At 40.9% G+C, this 22,322-nt stretch overlaps 1 protein-coding gene across 1 annotated transcript in view; it reads left to right on the top strand.

Moving 5' to 3' along the window:
• The window catches only part of WWC1 (WW and C2 domain containing 1), a 235,908-nt gene that overhangs the window by 134,836 nt on the left and 78,750 nt on the right, over nucleotides 1-22,322 (top strand). Inside the window, exons 3-5 of the mRNA XM_006864838.1 lie at nucleotides 6,215-6,418; nucleotides 16,630-16,706; nucleotides 18,635-18,714. Coding sequence (XP_006864900.1) covers nucleotides 6,215-6,418; nucleotides 16,630-16,706; nucleotides 18,635-18,714 — 361 coding nt within the window. The remainder of the gene's footprint in view (nucleotides 1-6,214; nucleotides 6,419-16,629; nucleotides 16,707-18,634; nucleotides 18,715-22,322) is intronic.

Raw genomic sequence — 22,322 nt, 5'->3', positions numbered from 1 at the left:
GGGGGGACTACAAAGGCAAGAAGTGACTGGCTTACAAGCTTTCAAGAGGGAACCTAGTGCTAGGGAGCATGGAGAGGAGCGCAGAATCTCCAGTGGGTACTATTCAATCTGTCTGGGTGGAGCTGATGAAAAGAAATACAGATGGGTAACTCGTGATACTGTAGTGAATAATGCTTATCAGGAAGGATTATGAGGGTTTGAAATGCAACGGTAGACGTTTTGTAACAAGGAAGGGAGTGATTAATTCTACAGGCTAGGAGTGGAGGTCTCTGGGACCATCAACGGAGAAGAGCCGAGAGTGGGACCCTACCCAGAGAAACAGAAATGCCTGAGATGATGTGGAGTGATGAAGCGGCTGGGGACTTTGGATCCAGAGAGGGAAAGGGGGGGTGGGGAAGTGTAGGGGGTGGATTTCTAGGACATACCCTTTGGTTGGTTGGTGATGCATGGAGGGGATGGAACCATGGCAATGAGATGAATGCCATGTAAAACTACGATGGAATGAATGTAAAACTAAAATTCTCTCATGTAAACTATCATATAATTCACAATAAAACATTAAAAAAAAGAAAAAAAAGAAAAAAGGTCATGGGCTGCCAAAACAACCAATAGATCTGTGTTGGAAGAAGTACAGCCAGAGTGCTCCTTGGAGGCCAAGATCGCCAAATTTTGTCTCTCATACTTCAGACACATTGTCAGGAGAGACCAGTCGCTGGAGAAGGAAATCATGTTTGGTAAGGTAGAGGGTCAGAGAAAAAGAGGAAGACCCCCAGAGAGATGGATTGGCCAAGTGGCAGCATCAATGGGCTCAAGCATGGCAACAATTGTTAGGTTGGCCCAGAACCGGGCAGCGGGGAAAAAAAAAAAATTTGTAATAAAATGATGTTTATTAAAATAAATAAATAAATAAGCAATGGCCCAGATCGTACCATAGACCAATTAGACTGCAGTCTCTGGGGTACTTCCAATGCATAACCAGGCTGAGGACCCATGTTGTTGCAGTGGGAGGGAAGAGGGGGGAGGTTGTGTTTATCTCGTTGTTTATCCATCTGTCTATGCTGATTTATATTACAAAGAGGAGCATGTTGTTGTTGTTAAGTGCTGTCGAGTCGGTTCCAACTCACAGCGACCCTATGTTGGGTTTTCAAGGAGCAATTGTTTAGCTTGAACTGCCGACCTTATGGTTCAAACCAACCTTGTGTTCCAGTTCATTATCCTACAGCGCCACATCAGGACTTAGTTAAGCATATAGTTCAGTGACATTATTTACATTCACCATGTTGTGTAACCTTTACCATTATGCATTCCCAAAACTTTTTCATCACACCCCAAAGAGAAATTCAGTGCACATTAAGCAACAACTCCCCATTTCTCTTTTCTGAGGGAACCCCCAATCTGTTTCCTGTCTCCATGTGTATGCCTGTTCTAGATACCATATACAAGTGTTCACCATTTATGTCTTACTCATTATACTTAGTGTAATGTTTTTCAAGAACCAGACATGGTGGCAGTGTAGGATAAACAGTGGACTGCTAACCACAAGGTTGGCAGTTGTAAACCACCAGCCACTCCTCAGAACCGAACACAGAACAAAAGCAACAACAATATCCATGAGGAAAGATCACTTAAATGAGGAACTACTGGGCCACATTTTAAAGGAGCTCTGGTAGTGTAGTGGTTATGAATCAGGCTGCGGATCTCAAGGTCAGCAGTTCCAAACTACCAGCAGTTCCATGGGAGAAAGATGAGGCATTCTGCTCCCATAAAGATTTACACCCTCGAGAACAGAGATCCAGGTGGTGGGAAGGTCAGGTAGATTACTGGATAAAACAGTCTTTAATGAAGAGTAGAACTAATGGAATATAAGGTAACCACAACAGTGGGATTGGGGTGGGGGGTTTAGTTTGGGTGTTGGGGAGGGCAAAACAAGAAGCGGGGAGGAGGTGGAAGAACAAGATAGATAGGGGAACACTGAGACAGGTTTGCATGGCCCAGTGGGACAGAGGTAAATAGTGATGCATACTCAACTGAACAACAGAGCTCTGGGATACAATGATCTAGGATACAGGGATCTAGGTATAGCTTCAAGAGGGGAAATAATAATAAAACCCTTGACTGCCTTATGAATATTAATTTCCCTTGCCTACTATTGTAAAATAGACACTTGAGTGGGATAGAAAGGAATGTTGGGAAACATGATCAGAGAAAACTTGTAAGCCCGTCTTCAGCCTATCACTGATTGGAATACCTAAAAGGGGTTCTACAACTTGCTCACTGAAACAGGCCTCGTGCAAAACCTTTACAGAGTATAGGACCTTAGGTGGAATCCTGAGTCCCATCCAGAACCTTATGAGGTGGGACATTCCTACTAGAAAGATTAAGCAGACTGGAACAGCTACAGTGACAGAAGATACATCTTCAAAGAAAGATCATCAGGAAAAACAAAACAAAAATGTCAGCATGACTGGCTACTACAAGAATAAGCAAGCTGTTCTCCAGGAAGACATCAAGGCTAGCAATCAAGTGCCTTCAGGACAAACTCCTCTCTAAGACTGAAACTCAAAGGGAATACACAAACAATCATGTAAGCTTGCTAGCGACCACATTGGTCTACTGGTGAGTGGAAGAGGCGGAAATGCCTCAATGAAGAAATGGGCTGAGTTTAACCCCAGTCCATTGAATCCCGTTGACCTGGAGATGAGAGAGAGAAGAGGAAGGGCTGGTTGGTCCAAAGTGTGGTGAGACCTGAGGACATTTGAGCCCATGGACAAGGACTTAGCCACAGAGGGCTAGAGGGCTAGAGCTCAGAGTGAAGCATCCAGCTGATATGACACACATGAGCAAGAAGAACAAGATAAATTTTTTTATTAAAGAAAGAATAAAGTGTTATGAAGTGAGGGGAGATGCACAAGAACACCCAAACTTGCATACAGTACCCTTTTGACCTAGCCTCGATAGCTCAATAATCAGAACTCAACTAGAGGAAGACTGAAAAAAAAAAAAGGGGGGGGGGGTTGTTGTTGTTGTTTTTATAAAGGAAACAATGGTAAATTGCTTCAATTTGATGAACCTGACCTATACTCACAGCGGTAGTTACTCTAAATACCAACAGAGAGGGAAAGAGTCTTCACATCAAGTATCAGTGTTTTCCGCTCTGTGCACAGGATAGATAGGGACGGGCAACTTAGACACTGGCTACCTAAAATGAGCGGGCAATAAAGGCATGAAGTGACTGGCTTACAAGGTTTCAAGAGGGAGTTTAGTTTAAGAGTATGGGAGGAAAAAAGAGTCCCCAGTGAATAGTGGTCATTCTTGTCTAGATGGGTCTGGTGAAAAGAGATGAGGATAAGATTTTTAAGATTCAGTAGTGAATCACTGTTTTCATGACTAATTGTGACTGTCACAATTGTAAAGATAGAAGTTTTGTAACAAAAAAAGGGGAGTGGTTAATCTTACAGTCCAGAAACAGAGGACCCTAGGACCATCAACAGAGAAACGCACAAGCAGAATGTGGGACCTTCTCCAGAGAAGCAGCAGGGCCAGAGATAGAGGCAGAGATGGAGGCATGGAGAGGGGGAGCGGCTGAGGACTCTAGATTCATCAACTAAGAAGAGAAGGACTGAGAACTGGTGGCCAGGAGGAGACTTGCAGAATGTCCCCTTTGGAGATGTAAATTATTATATATATCTGAGTGGTTTTTTTTTTCTTTGTTTGTTTATTTGTTTTTTAACAAGCTAAAGTGGATAGAGAGAAATACTGTTAACTGATGGTACATGGAAGGGATTATAATCCTTGTAGTGAAACAAGGTGTATGATTTGTTGAATTTAAAACTGATGATCTGCCCTGTAAACTTTCACTCAATCCACAATTAAAAAAATAAATAAATTTTACAGCCTCAGAAATCCTGTACAGGGTCGCTGTGAGTCGGAACCAACTCCGCAGCACATAACCACCAGCACCACACTACCTTCCATGTTGTAGTTTATATCAGGATTGTATTTTGCTTTACTCTGAATAGTATTCCATCCACCACTTTTATTTTATTTTTGTATATTTCCTTCTCTTGCAAATTTTCCTCCCTTGTATTTGGTTGCAGAGATTTAAAGCCTTCTACATGGGAAGCAATTTTGTGGCCCTTGGCAACATTATGTAATCCTTGTTTCCTTTGCCATAAGAAGGGGGGAGGAAAGGCTTGAATACTTGCTGTTCTCAGATAATTCAAAAACTAGTCGCAGCAGTCATTGGGGTTTGCTCTCACCATCATTTGGTTACTTTACCTGGGCATATGTGTGTTACAGATTTCTGGGAAGCAGTGAAGCAAGGCTTTTATAGATGCAGAAGTAGATTCAGAGAGGTTAAACAGCCTGCCCATGGTAGCATAGCAGTCATTGGCTGGATTAAGAACTTGACTCTGCTATCTCTTAGCTCATTCTCTCCCCTATCCACATTGGAGATGGTCATTGAAGCCTGTTTGGGAGGAATGAGAGGCAAAGGACCTAGTTTAGGAAGGAGCACCAGCTCAAATGTCTGTATAACATAAATGAGTGAAGCTGACCAGCAGTGCTGGCTTCTGTGACCTATCGAGTCACTTTTCAAGGGGAGTGGACCCAAGATGGACAAATCTTTTGAATGGCTAAGAAAAATCAGAAAGCAGAATTTTAATGTATAATTCTCCCTACTTTTACATAAACTCAAAAGTCAAATCCACTGCAGTCTAGTCCATTGAAACTTACAGCGTCCCTCTAGAACAGAGTAGAATTGTCCACCCTGTACAGGGTCGCTGAGTCAGGACCGATTCAGCGACACTTAACAACAATAACAAAATTTCTTCTCTGCCTTGTTTTTCTCCCATGGAGCTGCTTATGGATTCAAACCACCACTTCTAAGTTCGCAGCCTAATGCTTTAACACTGCGCCACCATTTTTATATACCAGTCATCAATTCAAAATTAATAAAATAATTGGAGTGAGGCGAAACCTGTCTAGAGGGTGAGCTTACCACTTGTCTGTAATCATACAACTTCTGACTTGCTGATCCCTTCCACTGACTGGAAGTTGACTAAAGGGTGGATAGTCCCCAGGCGTTCGCTCTTTGGCATTGCTTTGACCTTCTGTCTGCTCAGCTGTCTGGTGCCTTGTTAGAGATGTCATCCTCTTCTTTTTTCTCTCTCTCCAGATTACTACCGATCACATTTATTGTACATATGACTGGGGGAAATTTTTTTTTTTTTTATTATGAAAAACCACTATCCTGTTTACCCAAAAGAACTGCTGTTAATATTCTGTTAAATTTTCTCCCAATGTTTTTGAGAATGTACATATTTATTTTAATCTATGTAATGAAAGTAGTTGTACAAGATCACACTCTGCATTTTTACTCACAATTATAAGTACTTCTCCATTTTACTACTTCTTCTTTAAAGAGATATTTTAATAGCTAATGTTGTACAAATATTCCATTACTTGTGAAGTTGATTGATTTTCTGTGTGGTTTTAAGCAAGTTACTTACCCTGTGTATTTCTCGCTTGTCTCTTTTGTATATTGAGAAACATAGTAGGATCTATTATATAGAGTTAGTGTAAGAATTAAAGGAGTGATTAATATAAAGTACTTAGAACAATGTTTGGCATATAGTAAATACTAAACAAGTTCTCATTTTGTTGTTATTATTATACTGTATGGTTTTTATGGAAATTCATTTTTGCCTATATTAAATTTTTTTGGTAATGAATTAGTACAGGAACCACTGGTAAAAACCCCTTATTAACATTTTAAGGCCCTTAATATGCATGGGCATATTTCCCTTCTGGAAGGCTGTTCAGTTTACATTTTCAGCAAGGCATAGGGTACATATACTGCTACATTCTTCAAAACATTTGTGATTTCACTTTCCTTTACTGTCCACCAAAACAAATGACCCTGAGCACCTATAATGTCCTTGAACATCTCTGCCTACGTTAGAACTCAAATGTGTTTCTTCTCTAGTTTTAGACAGAGATTGACTTTGGGTTTAGAAATTTACTCATACTTATTTTGGTTGTTTGAATGTTTAATCTAAAGGGAAAATTGTTTCATAAGTGAATTTGATCCATTTACATTTATTGCTATCTTCTATTCATCATGCTTTTTGTTTTCTGCTAATAGATTCCACAGGTCACCAACCCATCAAGTGTTTGTGAAGTACTGACCTAGAGTCTCTGGGGTCTGTTTCAGAAACCACTCAGATTGAGGACCCTCGAGTACAATGGCGGCGGGAGCAGGAACACATGCTGAAGGATTACCTGGTGGTGGCCCAGGAAGCCCTGAGTGCACAGAAGGAGATCTACCAGGTGAAGCAGCAACGCCTGGAGCTGGCACAGCAGGAGTATCAGCAGCTGCATGCCGTCTGGGAGCACAAGCTGGGCTCCCAGGTTAGCTGTGAGTACCTTCCCTTGCCAGTACTCCTACCACCGTATTGCAGGAAGGAGGGAATTGTTGCCCTGGGTCCTCAGTGTTGTTTCTCAGTACTTCTCAAAATGCCCTGTTTTCTTCCCATCTCCAGTCCTGATTCAAACTACCTTCCTCTCCACTGCTGTTCTTACTTCTACCCACACCCTGCATTCATTCATTTATTTCATTTTATTTGAGATCATCCCAGAATGCCAAACATACCCCTTTGTGTACAGCTGTTTAGTGGCTTCCCATTGCTCATTTCCATGGTCCCTACAGCCCTGTGTGATCATATCCCTGCCTGTGCTCCTGCCTCATTGAATGTGGGCCTGACTCTCTAGGCTCCTGACACACTAAGTGCCCATTCTGCTCTTCTACATAGCCTGCTCTTTTCTACCTCAGGGCCTTTGTACTGGCTGTTCTCCCTTCTTAGACTATCTCTCTGTTGATCACTTTACATTTCTCCCTTACTCATGTCATCTCCTCTGAGGTGTTTTCTCTGGCAACTCTGTCAAAAGTCCCATATCCCCCATGTTGCCCTCTGTCATGTTTCTCCATAGCATGCTTCACAATAAACCCCAAAACCAAACCCACTGCTGTCAAGTTGGTTCTGAGTCATTGCATCTCTATGTTGTTGTGAAGTGCCGTCGAGTCGATTACAACCCATAGTGACCCTGTATAGGGTTTCCAAGGGACAGCTGGTGAGCTTGAACCACCAACCTTGTAGTTCAAATGACTTTGCCGTCTGACACATTAGCCCACAACACCACACCAGGACTCTATAGGACCTAGTAAAATGCCTTCTTAGGGTTTCTGAGACTGTAAATCTTTATGCGGGCAGATTGCCTCATTTTTCTTCCAAGGAGCAGTTGGTGGGTTTGAACTGCCAATATTGTGGTTAGCAGCCCAATGCTTAACCCTTATATCACCAGGGCTCCTTACATATCAAAAGACATCTGTTTATTTGTTTAACAGCCTTTCTTCCACTAGAATATAAAATATGTAAGGGCATGTTTTCCCTAGTCAACATAGGATGAGAGCAGATTTGCCAAAGCCCCTGGTCCTTCATTCCCAGTGTAATGTGCTGATGGTCAGCAAGTGTCATTGTGCACACTGACCTCATGAAACGTGTTGAGGTTTTTCTGTCTTTTAATATCATTTCTAAGAACCAATCCTCTCCTGTGTTTATTAAATGCATACTGCATACCGGGCATACTGCTAGGCTCTGAATATGGTATTTCAGTTCATCTTTCTAGCAATTCTATATGCAAGTACAATTAATATCCTCTTTCTATAGATAAGGAAGCTGAGACTTAGGATCAGTCACATGCCTAGAGTCTTACAGCTGGTGAATGGTAGCAATAAGATACAAACCCAGTTTTGTCTCTCCCCTCATCCAACTATGGTGTCAGAGTGCCTGAGACTTGGCTGATTACTTGTCACTCATCTTGTGCAAAGACATCACTTTGAGGTCAGTCTGCGACAGGACAGGGGTAAACCCTGCTGAGTCACTCACTGTCCCCACCTTGCCCTTTTCCTTGGCAACCCAGGAAAGCCCCCAGATTCCCAGGGACTGTAGAAAAGAACTGGGTTGCTCTGTTCTAGAGACAACCGTGAGAGTTTTAGGACTAGCCTTACCACAGCCATCAAGGAGAGTTAATATTGTCTCTATTGAAACTTGGAGCCCTGGTGTGGCGCTATAGGCTAAGCACTGGAATCGTAACCTCAAGATTAACAGTTCAAAACTCCCCAGCTGCTCTCGGAAACCCTATACAGGGTTGCAATGAGTCGGAGCCAAAGTATCAGAACAACATTGATACTTAGGTTCGAAAAGGCAGTGTGTTTTAAGTTGTTTTTGTTTTTCCCCTTTTGTAAAGTCACACAAGGGAGCCCTGGTGAGTGGCACTGTGGTTAAGTGTTTATCTTCATACCTTAAGATTGTGAGTTTGAACCCACCAACTACTTCCCAGAAGAAAGATGTAGTAGTCAGCTTGCGTAAAGATGACAGCTTTGGAAACGCTATTGGGCAGTTCTGCTCTGTCTTGTAGGATCTTTATGAATCTGAATCAACTTGATAAAAGCCAGTTTGATTTTTTGGTTTTGAAGTCCTACTATCCAAAAGTGTCTCAAACAAATGTATGTAAAATAAACCTTACTGTTTTGAGAAACATTATAGTTACAGGGACTTAAAATATCACCCCCCCAAAAAATGCTTTCTAATTTCATAGGGTAAAATATACTTTGCATTTGTGAGGTCTAAAGCTACCTCCTTACATAGGGTGGTCAAATTACTACTGCCAGTAAGGAGATTCACTGATATGAACCTGCTGTGATGTACTACAGGGTAAGATGCCTGACACATGCTTAATCTGAATCCAGTCATAAACAGACCATCCTACACATCACATCAATAATGTAGGCTATTCTGAAAGAGATTTGGATTTGTCAAGAAAAACAAAACAACAACAACAAAAAAAAACAGGGAGCTATTCTAGATGAAAAAAGGTCTAAGGAGATGTAACAACATTGCTTTGTACATTGACTAGGTTCTAGATTTGGCATGGGGGGTGGGCAGTGGAAAGAGGACAGGAAGAAGCCATAAAAGACATTCTCAGACACTTGGAGAATTTTCTGAGGTGTGTCAATGACGTAGTTATGTTAGAAAAATGTTCTCGTCCTTAGGTACTTAAGTGTGTAGGGGTGAATTGGCATTAGGTCTGCAGGTTAGTTCCATAAAAGGTCTACAGGGGGAAGCAAGAAAAGGGAAATAAAATCTGGTGGCAGATCCAATGAGCAGACCAGTAGATTGTGATGAACACATCAATAATTTGGGCTAATGGTATCTTTTACCACTATTTTTTTTTAATAATGTTTTATTGTGAATTATGTAGTAGTTTACATGGGAGAACATTAGCACCACCATTTTTAAGAGTTTTTTATTGAAGGCTTACTGTGAACCAGTCACCCTCATAGAAGAGATGATGAGGACCCTCAGAGAACAATAAAGAACCACTGGAAATTAAGTATGATTGTGTAAAAGAAAACGGTATGGAAAAATGACAAGTCTCCACAAAGCTGCAGTGAGAAAGAAAATGAAAACATCGAGCCAGAAATCTACTCTTGGACTAATAAAAATTCCAGAAAGACCGAGCTGAGGAAACAGAGGAAAGAGAAGCATTAATGAAGGAATTCAGAGAAATTTCCCTGAACTGAAAGAGCTGAGTGTTCAGACTGGACAAGCTCAGAGAGAAGCTAATATAATAGATGACAATTGACTTGCACCAAGGCCTATCATTGTGAAATTTCAAACACTGGGGACAGTGCAAGATCCTGAAAGCTTTCAGAGAGAAAAACCAAGTCACACACACAAAAAATCAGGACTCACAATAGTTCTGGACTTCTCAACAGGAACACTAGAAACCTAAAGACAATTATTTTAAGGAAAAGCATTTTCCAACTAGATCCCTGTGTCCAGTGAAGCTACCTTAAATCAAATGCAGAGTAGACTAGGAGTCCTTAGGTGTTGCAGATAGTTAACAAACTAACAGAAACATTGGTGGTTCGAGTCTACCTAGGGGTGTCTTGGAAGAAAGGTACAATGATCTACTTCCAAAAAATCATTCATTGGAAACTCTATGGAGCTCAGTTCCTTTTGACAATTGTGAAGTCACTGTGAGTTGGGGCTGACACAATGGCAACTGGTAAGGGTATATAAAGACATCTTTATACATGGAAGTTTTCCAGAAACTACTGGAGGTTGTGTTCTAACAAAATGAGAGGTAGACCAGAAAGAAGAAGACACCGTATTCAGAAAGGACAAGAGCAAGAAGGATGTCTGGAATAAGGTGAATGGTGTTCACTGAAGGAAGTTGTGTGGGGGGGCAACCAGCTCACACTGAAGCAATTTAGAAACAAAATAGATTCACATAAAGGAAAACTGGTAGAACACCTATTGATCTGGACCCCACAACCAGAGACTTAGATAACTGGAATGGCGTGTGGTTGAATTTATGATCAATTTGTAGAAACTAATCAAACACAACAAGGAGCTCTGGTAGTATAGTGGTTACGAATCGGGCTGCGAACTACAAGGTCAGCAGTTCGAAACTACCAGCTGTTCCGTGGGAAAAAGATGAGGCTTTCTGCTCCCGTAAAGATTTACAGCCTTGGAAACCCTGTACAGGGTTGCTATGAGTCGGAATCGACTCCACAGCACATAACCAACCAATCAAACACAACAATGACAATTATTAACTCTAGAAAAAGTTTGCTGGAAAGGAAAGATCATCAAAGTTGACTACATGGATTTGCTTTGAATCGTGTTTACAGAGTTAAATTAACACGAAGACGGAATATGCTTCCACCAAAAGTATGCACTGTCTCTTAGAAGGGTGGGGGAAACAAGAGGGTACCGTGTGTGGTATAGGCAATGGGCAAGGAAGGGAAGCTGAATCCTCAAATTCTAGAGAGGGACATGAATAAATAATGCCTACAACTGAAAAAATCAAGAAGCAGCAACACATATTATTAGAGAGATAAATACTTAAGAAACTGGCTGAACAAGTTAAAAGTGATTCTCCTTTCAGAGAAGGAGATGAGATTAAAGCTTGGGAAATGTTTTTTATGCCAAACTTTATACTATGTTGGACTGTAAAATTGTATTTGCATATAATATTAACAAAAACCAAAATTAAAAACTACCAAAACAAAAAACAAAAAAAGTGGGTTCAGTCGGTCTTTGACATCCTATTCAGGCATTAGACTCTTAGTGTGTTGTGTTTGATGAGGAGAGTGGTGGGATGATCAACTCAGGATTCAACTATATTATAGATTGAATTGTCTCCACCACCACCACCGCCCAAAACAAACAAACAGTGTTGAAGTCCTAATCCCTATCCTATGAATCGGACCTTGTTGGGTATAGGGTTTTTCTTTGGTCACTTAAATAAGTCTGTACTAAATAGGGTGAGTTCTGACCCTAATTCTTCTGAATGGTGTCTTAATAAAGGGAGAACTGACAAATAAACAGAGTCACACACAGTGGCTGGATAGATCCATCCAAAAGTAAAAGAATGACAAGAATTGCTGGAAGACTTCAGAAGACAGAAGAGAGGCCCACAGAAGGAATTGGCATGGATGTCAAAAATACATGTCAATGGCTCGCCCGTGATTCTCAGTGGTTTGGCCATCATAGAAGGCTGGACTACGGTAGCTCTATAATGATATACTCATCTATCACCTTTCATCTTACAAGAGATCACAGGAATGAGAAACCAGCAGAGATCAGAGGGACCTACTACCACCAAAAAAGAAAAAAGGAAAGCCACCAGTAGAGCAAGTCCTTTAGACCAAGGGTCCCTGCTCTGGGAATTTCCTAATGTGATGTTATAGACTAAGCACTAGACCTCAAGGTCAATCTGAACTGCAAGGTTGGTGGTTCAAACTCACCAGTTGTTCCTCAGAAACCCTATACAGGGTTGCTAAAAGTCAAAAACAACTCAACAGTACTTAACAACAACAAGGGGAAGATTGGAAGTCCTGGTGTGGTGCTGTAGGTTAAGCACTGAACTGATAACCACAAAATCTGCAGTTCAAACCCACCAACTGCCCTTGGAAATGCTATACTGGGCCACCAGAAATCAGAACAGACTGAAAGGCATTTAACAACGACAGGGGGAAATTAGTGCTAACATACATGGAGATCTCCAAGGGACACAAGCCCACAGATATTGAAAGGAGGCAAAGACCTGCCCCCAGAGTTGATAGAAAGTCTTGCCCTAGAACTGGTGGTGGTAGTAGTAGTTGTGTGCCACGGAGTCAGTTCTGGCTCATAGCAACCCTGTACAGGGTTTCCGAGGCTGTAAATCTTTATGGGTGCATAAAGTCCCATGGACTGGCTGGTAGTTTTGAACTGCTGACCTTGAGTTAGCAGCCTGACTCGTAACCACTACATTACCAGAGCTCCTTTATCCTAGAACTTGTTTGTTGTTGCTATTAAGTGCTGTCAAATTAGTTCCAACCCGTAGTGACCCTGTATAGGGTTTCCAAGGAACAGCTGGTGAGCTTGAACTGCCAACCTTGTAGTTCAAACCAACCTTGCAGTCCAGTGCATTAACCCACAGCACCACACCAGGACTGGTACCCTAGCCCCTAAACTGTGAGAATCAATTTCTGCTTGTTAAAGCCATCCACTGGTAGTTTGTGTTATATTAACACTAGACAACAAAGACAGTGGTCAGTATCCTGATTTGAATTTCTAGACTCTAGAACTATAAGACAACACATTTCTTTTCTTTAAAGTCACCAAATTTGTAGTTATATATATGTGTGTGTGTTAAGTGCCGTCAAGTTGGTTCTTACTCATAGTGACCCTGTATAGTGTTTCCGAGGAGCAGCTGGTGGGTTGAACTGCCAACTTTGTGGTTCACAGTCCAGAACTGATTCTATAGCGCCACATCAAGAGTCCATATGTGTGTGTGTGTGTGTGTGTCACTATATATATATATATATATATATATATATATATATATATAGTGACAGGGTCACTGAGTTGGACTCAAATTAATGGCACTTAACAACAGGAGCTCTGGTAGCGTAGTGGTTACGAATCGGGCTGCGAACCACAAGGTCAGCAGTTTGAAACTACCAGCTGTTCTGTGGGAGAAAGATGAGGCTTTCTGCTCCCGTAAAGATTTACAGACTCAGAAACCCTGGTCAGGGTCCCTATGAGTTGGAACCGAATCTACGGCACATAACAACAACAGTAACAAATTACCACAAAGTGCCTGGCTTACCATGCAGAAATTGATTCTCAGAACCAGAGGCTAGAGGTCTGAACTCAAGGTGTGAGCAGAGTTTTTTTTGTTCTTTTGTGTGCATTTTGAGGTTCTTTTTTCAGGACATCAATAAGTAAATATATATTTTTTAAGTGTAGTAAGGTAACAACCATGTGAGAGAACTGTGGATAAATACTAGAAGGTAACTTGGGCGAAAGATAATTGTGCTAGGGTTGTAGGATTATGGGTAATCATTTTCCTTTTTTTTTTTTTTGACCACTATTGTATGACCATGTTGTTGATACTATAAAATAGAATAAATCTTTCTAAAGTGGCTTTTCTGATTATAAAAAGAAATGTTTGTCTTAGAAAATATGACCTTTAATATTCATACGTGTCACTCTAGATTGACCTATTTCTCCATTTTTGTTTGAAAATTTTTCATTGTTAATTAAGCGAAGGTTAACAGAGAAGATCAACAAAATACACACTTTGTTTCTTCTTAATGACTGCAATCCCTTCCATGTAACAACAGTTATCTCACTTCCTTCCTGTGGTTCCTATCTCCATTCCACCCTCCTTCCCAACCATCTGAATCTTGTCCCCAGGTAAATGTTGTGTTTTTCATCTTGAATGGTTGACCATTTTGGTATATTTCTTTACAGTCATTTAAAAATCCTTACGTGTGTCTCGTATTTTCTACATTTAAATGATTACTTACAATTTCTATTAACTATTTTTTTGCATATAACATGTTCCAAAGGATGGAGCTTGAAGACATTATGCTGAAATAAGTCAGTCACAAAATGACCACTATTGTATGACTACACTTAAAAAGACAAGAACAGCAAATGTATAAAGACCAGTTTATTCATGATTCTGAGGGAGTGGGAGGAAAGTGTAGGACTACTGCTTATGGGGTATTGCATTTTGGTTAATGGTGATGGAAAGATTAACATCAATTAAGATTAGCAATACATAGCTGATTAATATAATTGCCGCTGATAAGTTGGACACCACGAAAATGTTGAATTGTCCAAAGCTGTATGATAGATAATAGTTAACAACAGAAAGAGTACCTACTGAGCCTATTTATATACAACCAAACACTTCAAGCAAGCAAAGTTTTGCTCAAGGTAATACAGAAACGGCTACAGTCATACATTGACAGAGAACTTCCAGAGGTTCAAGCTGGATTCAGAAGAGGCCGTGGAACGAGAGATATCATTGCTGATGTCCGATGGATCTTGGCTGAAAGCAGAGAATATCAGAAGGATGTTTACCTGTGCTTTATTGACTACGCAAAGGCTTTCGATTGTGTGGATCATGACAAGCTATGGACAACATTGAGAAGTATGAGTATTCCAGAACACTTAATTGTACTTCTAAGAAATCTGTACCTAGACCAAGAAGCAGTTGTTCGAACAGAACATGGGAACACTGAAAGTTTTAAAATTGGGAAAGGTGTGAGACAGGGTTGTATTCTTTCACCATACTTATTCAACCTGTATGCTGAGCAAATAATACGAGAAGCTGGGTTCTATGAAGAAAAACGTGGCATCAGGATTGGAGGAAGACTCATTAACAACCTGCGATATGCAGATGATACAACCTTGATCGCTGAAAGTGAAGAGGACTTGAAACATTTACTTATGAAGATTAAAGAGCACAGCCTTCGATATGGATTGCATCTCAATGTCAAGAAAACAAAAATCCTCACCACTGGACCAATAAACAACATTCTTATCAATGGAGAAAGGATTGAAGTTGTCAAGGACTTCATTCTTCTTGGATCAACTATCAACACTCGCGGAAGTAGCAGTCAAGAGATCAGACGTTGTATTGCACTGGGCAAATCTGCTGCACAGGAACTTTTTAAAGTATTGAAGAGCAGAGATGTCAGCTTGAGGACTAGGGTGCGCCTGACCCAGGCCATTGTGTTTTCAATAGCCTCATATGGATGCGAAAGCTGGACAGTGAATAAAGAGGATCGTAGAAGAATTGATGCCTTTGAGTTGTGGTGTTGGAGGAGAATACTGAGGGTGCCATGGACTGCCAAAAGAACCAATAGATCTGTTTTGGAAGAAGTGCAGCCAGAGTGCTCCTTGGAGGCCAGGATGGCTAAGCTTCGTCTCTCCTACTTTGGACATGTAGTCCGGAGGAAACAATCGTTGGAGAAGGATGTCATGCTGGGTAGGGTGGAGGGTCAGAGAAAAAGAGGAAGACCTCCAACGAGATGGATCGGCCAGGTGGCATCATTGATGGACTCAGGGTGGCAGCGGTGGTGAGGTTGGCCCAGGATCGAGCATTGTTTCGTTCTGCTGTGCATGGGGTCGCTATGAGTCGGTTCCGACTCGATGGCACCTGACAACAACAACAAACACTTCATGGGATTTGGTTTCTTGGTTTGGAGGTTTAAGGTTATGGTTTCTTGGGACATCTTAGTTAATTAGCCTAATAAAATGTTTAGACTTTCTGTTCTATCCCCTAATTCATGGCATAGTGCCTGGGGTCTTAAAAGTTTGCAAGAGGCCATCCAAGGCACAATTGATTTCTCCCTTCAGCTGGAGTAACAGAGGAAGAAGGAGAATTATGTATAGAAGGAGGAGATGGAATGTGTAGCTAATTACCTCCCTGAACATCTGCCTCCTCGGCCATGAGACCAGAACTGTATGGTGCCTGGCTACCATTACTGAATATTTTCATCAAGATTTTGTAAAAGAATCCTGATCAAAAGGGGGAAATGTATGACAGAAAGCTAAATTCTGATGCAATCCAGATATTCTGGAGCTATAGAGACTGGATGAACCACTAAATATATTGCCTTAAAATAATCTTTAATTCTTCAACCAATAGTATCCCCTGAGTCTTCTTGAAATCAAATAATAGTTTAGCTTAACTGTTTAGTAAAACAAAAAGGTCTTCTTTGCATATTATGTTCTTTTCAGAGCTGTCTATATGGGATCAAACTAATAGCAACTGGAAAGATTACATAGGAAACACAAAGGGCAGTGAGTTTATTTTAATGAGGGTGAAACAACTCAGAAAAGGAGGCTGAGAATGGTCACACATCTCAAAGGTACCTAATGTCATTGAATTGGACATATAGAAACTTTGTGTATGTTTTTGTGTTTATATTTTCAACAATTACAATTTTTAAAAGGACGTATTAAGAACGAAAACATGTTTGGAACATTTTCTTTTGTTATTAAATATTGTAATGCTCGATTTTTTTAAATTGCTTGCATTGCATAGTATCTTTTTTATTAATTGACCACATTTATTTAACAAATCCCCTATTGTTGGACATTTAGGTTATTTACAATTAGTACATATTAGATTTATTTAGATAGCCTAATAATCTAACTTTGTCAAAATGTGTTTCTTCTTAAATATCTTTTTTTTCCCCCTTTCTCATTGCAGTGGTCTCTGGTTCATCATCCAGTTCTAAGTATGACCCTGAAATCCTGAAAGCTGAAATTGCCACTGCAAAATCCCGGGTATGGCCTCTTCACCTATACCACTGATGGGGTCACTGAGGCAGCTTCAGGCTTCTAACCTACCCAGAAGGTCACACTGGCACCCGCTGCTGATAACAAATCCATTAAATATTAACAATAGTAACAGTTGTTGTTGTTGTTCTTAGGTGCCATCGAGTTGGTACCAACTCATAGCAATCATATGCACAACAGAACAAAACACTGCCCGGTCCTGGGCCAACCTCATAATCGTTGCTATGCTTGAGTCCATTGATACTGCCATTTTGCCAATCCATCTCGCTGGGGGTCTTCCACCTCACCAAAATATCGTTCTCCAGTGACTGGTCCCTCCTGACAATATGCCTGAAGTATGAGAGATGAAGTTGTTGTTGAGTACCATCAAACCAGTTCCAACTGATAAAGACCCTATATAGGGTTCCCAAGGAGCAGCTGGTGGGCTTGATCCTAAAGTGCACCACACTAGGACTCCATAGTAACAGTAGTAGGAGTGATAGTAGTAGTAATAATCACAGCAGCTACCGTATTTTATGTGATCACCATGTAACAGACACATGCTAAATGCATCTTGTGTCTTATTTCATTTTGTGTCTTTGCAACAACTCCACGAAGTAGCTACTACCATTATCTGCATTCTAAAGACGAAGAAACAAGAGACTCAGGGGAGCCAAGTAATTTACTGAAGGACTTAAGGGACTCAAGCCTTATTCCAAAGTTCTTAATGTAGTATGATGTCTTCCTAGCTACTGCTACTCTACTTTCCCTTATTTAATCTTCTTGATTACCTTGGAGGCTCAAGATTCCCATTTTACTGATGCAGAAGCTAAAACACAGCAGTTAAGTCATTTGCTTAAGGTATAGTCAGCACTTTGTTTGAGCTCTGCTTTAATTAAACTCCAAGTAGGTGCCACAAACTGAGATGCCTGCAAAGAAAACATTATCGAGGGAAGTGGGCTGGGTATGTAGCAGGAAGTAGTGAGGACGGAATAAACTAGGGAAATATGCCCTGTCTGAAAGGTAGTGGAATTCAGTCAGCACTAGCGTATTGTGGTAATTCTACAGCATGGGCCCGGTGTTGCCAGATTTTCGGATTTTTTTTTTTTATATAAAGAACTACATACATAGGCTAATTTTATGAAATTGCTGCTGATGTGTGGTGGCTCCATAGGACAAGCACTGGGCTGTGAATTTCAGGGTCTGCAGTTCAAGTCCACTAGCTGCTCTGTGGGAGAAAGATGGGACTTTCTGCTCCAGTAAAGACTGAAAGCCTCGGAAACACTTTACAGGGTCGCTATGAGTTGGAGCTGACTCCATGGTACTTGACCACCAAATTTTATGAAATCCCTCAATATTTAATTATTAGTAAATCATTATTGTAAAACAAATAATAACAACACTGTATAGGTTAAACAAATCAGTTCTGAAGGCTGGATCTGACTTCTGGACTATCTTTGGGAATACTGTTTCTTAGCCCATGTTCTCCCTCCAAAGTTATTACCATGTCTCTCACCTGCTGACAAACACTCTCATATCCATTAACTGCTTTAAGTAATGCACAACCCTGGGGGTGATGCGTCCTCACCAGTCAGAATTTTAAAAAAGGAGGCTCAGTGAGGCACAATAGCTTGAGAGAGGCCACACAGCCAGGAAGGGGCAAGGCCAAGCTCTATCCCAGGTCAGCCAGCTCCCTTCCACTTCCTGTTTTCCTAGAGTGGGGACTGGCTAAGAAGATTTGCAGGCAAGTTGAGCTGGGTTGTTGGCTGAATGAGAAGTTGCAGAAGCCAAGGCTGGCATTGGGGAAGGGAATGTGTTGTGAGCAGTGTGGCCAAGGTGTGTTTACCAGGGACCATGGGGGACACTTTTGGGGTGAGAAGACAGACTGCTGCTTGACTTCCGCCTCTTATCCAGACCTCTGGTCTTCCTCCATCCAGGTCAACAAGCTGAAGCGAGAGATGGTTCACCTCCAACAGGAGCTGCAGTTTAAGGAGCGTGGCTTTCAGACCCTGCAGAAGTAAGTCTACCTGCCTTGCAGCACATGGGGGCCGCTCCCCATACAGGCTGCCCTCCTGCCGTCTCTGACCTTTGCTCCTCTGTTTCCCTCTCCTTCGTTCCCTTTCCTCCCCTCTTTGAATGTGCTTCTCTAATTGTTCAATCCCTGTCCTTTTCTACTGGCACTCACTGAAGACAGCGTCAATCATGGTTGGGGTTTGAAAAGAGAAAAGAGGAATATCATTTGCGACCATGCAGCCCTCAGTGTCTGTTCTACCCAGTTGGGGTTTTTCTGTCCATTCATAGAAACAGATATTGAATATTCCAGTGCGCTTGTCTCCTTTCCTCAAGTAGATCCAATGGAGTCTCATATGCATACATATAAACAAATAAGATGCTTATTTCTCCATGGTCTCTAAAAAGTGAGCAACTACTGCATCTGGTGCTCCTTACAGCATCAAGTAAATTACTGGAGACGTATGCACAATGCCATGTCCATTGTACTTTATTGGTAACTATGGAGATTCCAAGGTGACATTAATCCAATGTCCTAATCTTTCTTGAGAGCGGAAATATCATTTGTCATTTTTGTGGCTATAGCAATGAGAATTTGTCGAGTAGATTTCTGTACTAGGAAACACAGTCAGTATTACTTCATTGTTATTGTTATTGTTATTGCTTTTGCATCAGTACGTACTCATAGTGACCCTACGCACAACAGAATGAAGTACTGCTTGGTCCTGCATCAACCACACGATCATTGTTACGTTTGAACCCTTTGCTGCTGCCATTGTGCCAGTCCATCTCGTTGGAGGTCTTCCTCTCTTTCGCTGACCCTCCGCTTTACCAAGCATGATGTCCTTCTCCAGGGACTGGTCCCTCCTAAGATGTTGGGGGAAAATATTGAAAGAACCATGAACCACCAAAAGAATAAACAAATCTGTGTTGGAAGTTCAGCCAGAGTGCTCCTTAGAAGATAGGATGGCCAGACTTCATCTCTCATACTTTGGACAGTTGTGTTACTACAAGGATATTCCATTTGATCCTCAAAGCAACTCTATTAGGGATGTTCCTTTCTCCTATTTTTCTTTTTAAGTTGTGGTAAAAATATATTTCACAAAACACTTGCCATTTGAATCATTTTTATGTGTACCATCAGTGACGTTACTTGCATTCACCATTTTGTATGACCATCATCACTATTTATTTCCTTCACAAAAACTCAGTGCCCTTTAAGCAGTAACTTCCCTCCTCCTTCCCACCTTCCCACACCTGGTAACCTCATAAATGCTTTTGTCTCCATGCCTTTGCCTATTTTTGATATTTCACATAAACGGAATCTTACATTATTTGTCCTTTAGTGTTTGACTTATTACACTCAGCATAATGTTCACAAGGCTCATACCTGTTTTAGCATGTATCAGAATTACCATTCTCTTTGTTGTTGTTGTTGTTAGGTGCCATCAAGTCAGTACCAACTCATAGTGACCTGATGCACAGCAGAATGAAACACTGCCCGATCCTGGGCCTACCTCACTACTGTTGCCACACTTGAGCCCATTGATGCTGCCACTTTGCCAATCCATCTCGCTGGGGGTCTTCCTCTTTTTCTCTGACCCTCCACCTTACCCTCCAGTAACTGGTTCCTTCTGATAATATGTGCAAAGTGTGAGAGACAAAGTTTGGCCATCCTGGCCTCCAAGGAGCACTCTGGCTGCACTTCTTCCAACACAGATCTGTTGATTCTTCTGGCAGCCCATGGTACTTTCAATATTCTCCTCCAACACCATAACTCAAAAGCATTAATTCTTCTATGATGTTACTAATTCACTGTCCCACCACTCATCTGTCAGTTTGTAGTATTGTGGTGGCTTGTGAGTTGCTGTGATTCTGAAAGCTACGCCACCGGTATTTTAAATACCAGCAGGGTCACCCATGGTGGACAGGTTTCAGATAAGCTTCCAGACAAAGACAGACTAGGAAGAAGAAGTGACGAACTACTTCCGAATATTTAGTCACTGAAAACCTTATGAATAGCAGAGAAACACCATTCTCTTTAGGGCAGAGTAATAGTCCATTGTATGTATACATCACATTTTGTTTCTCTATTCATCTGTTGGGGGACACTTGAATTGATTCTACCTTCTGCCTCTTGATGTCACGAACACTGGTGTACATATGTCAATGCAGCTGCTCTCAATTTGGGGTAATGTCTTCGTTTCTGAGTGCTGCTCTCACAGAAATGCCACAAGTGTGTGGCTTTAATGAACAGAAATTTATTTTTTCACACTTAAGAGGTTAGAAGGCTGAATTTATTCCATTGATTTTCTGAGAAACCTTTCTTTCTCTTGTAGCTCTGGGGGAAGAAGGTCCTTGTCTCTTTTCAGGGACTTTTTCTTGGTTCGTGGGTGACCATTAGATATAATGACTTCTATCTCCCCATCTGTGCTTCCTTGCCTCTTTGCCTAATATGCTCTTCTTATATTTCAGAAGTGATTCTCTCAAGATACATAATACACTGATAACCAAGAAAGTCCCATTCCCAAATACATTGTTTTGTGTCAATACCTTCAATGCAGCTTGAACTCTTTCCTTCAGTACTATCAGTTCTTGGTCATATGCTACCTCTTAAATGGTTGAACATTTCTTTTTGATAGAGTGACTGTGTGTATACCTTCCTATTTTTATTATTATTCTTTCTGTGTCATTTAATATTTGGTCCATGGAATGCTTCAGTATTGCAAGTCGAAGCTTGAATTGTTTGCTTCAGTTCTGTCAACTTGAGAAATGCTGAGCATGTTTTTCCCTTTATGTTTTCTAACTCCAGGTCTTTGAACATTTCATTATAATACTTGATTTTGTCTTCTCGAGCTGCCCTTTGAAATTTTATGTTCTGATCTTTTACTTCCTCATTTCTTCCATTCACTTTAGCATTTCTATGCTGGAGAGCAAATTTCAAAGTCTCTTCTGACACCATTTTGGTCGTTTTTTTCTTTCCTGTCTTTTCAATGACCTCTTGTTTTCTTCCTGTATGATATTCTTAATGTTATCCCATAGCTCTTCTGGTCTTCGGATGTTAGTGTCTAATGTATTAAATCTTTTTTTTTTTTTTTGAGATGATCTTTAAATTCAGGTAGGATATGTTCAAAGTCATGTTTTGCCTCTCATGAACTTGTTTTAATTTTCTTCAGCTTCAGTCTGAAGTTACATTACAAACAAATGATAGTGTGTTCCACAGTCTGCACCTGGCCTTGTTTTGGCTGATGAAATGAAGCTTTCCCACTGTCTCTTCCCACAAATGTAGTCAGTTTGATTCCTGTATATTCCATCTGGTGAGGTCCATGTGTATGCTCACCTTTTATGTTGTTTAAAAAGGTTTTTACAATGAAGAGGTCATAGTCTTAGGAAATTTTATCTTGCAATCCAAATGATCTCCAACATCATTTCTATCACCAAGGCCATATTTTCCAACTACTGATCCTTCCTCTTTGTTTTCCAATTGATCAATTTCAATTGGTAGAATACTTCAGTTTCGTCTTCACTGGCTCTAGTGGTTGGTGTATAATTTGAATAAAAGTGGTATGAACTGGTTTTATAGGCATATGGATATTATCCTTATTACAGACAGCA

The sequence above is a fragment of the Chrysochloris asiatica genome, unplaced genomic scaffold, assembly GCF_000296735.1.
Source record: "Chrysochloris asiatica unplaced genomic scaffold, ChrAsi1.0 scaffold00071, whole genome shotgun sequence".
Taxonomy (NCBI): domain Eukaryota; kingdom Metazoa; phylum Chordata; class Mammalia; order Afrosoricida; family Chrysochloridae; genus Chrysochloris; species Chrysochloris asiatica.
This window is presented reverse-complemented; position numbering and strand designations above follow the sequence as displayed.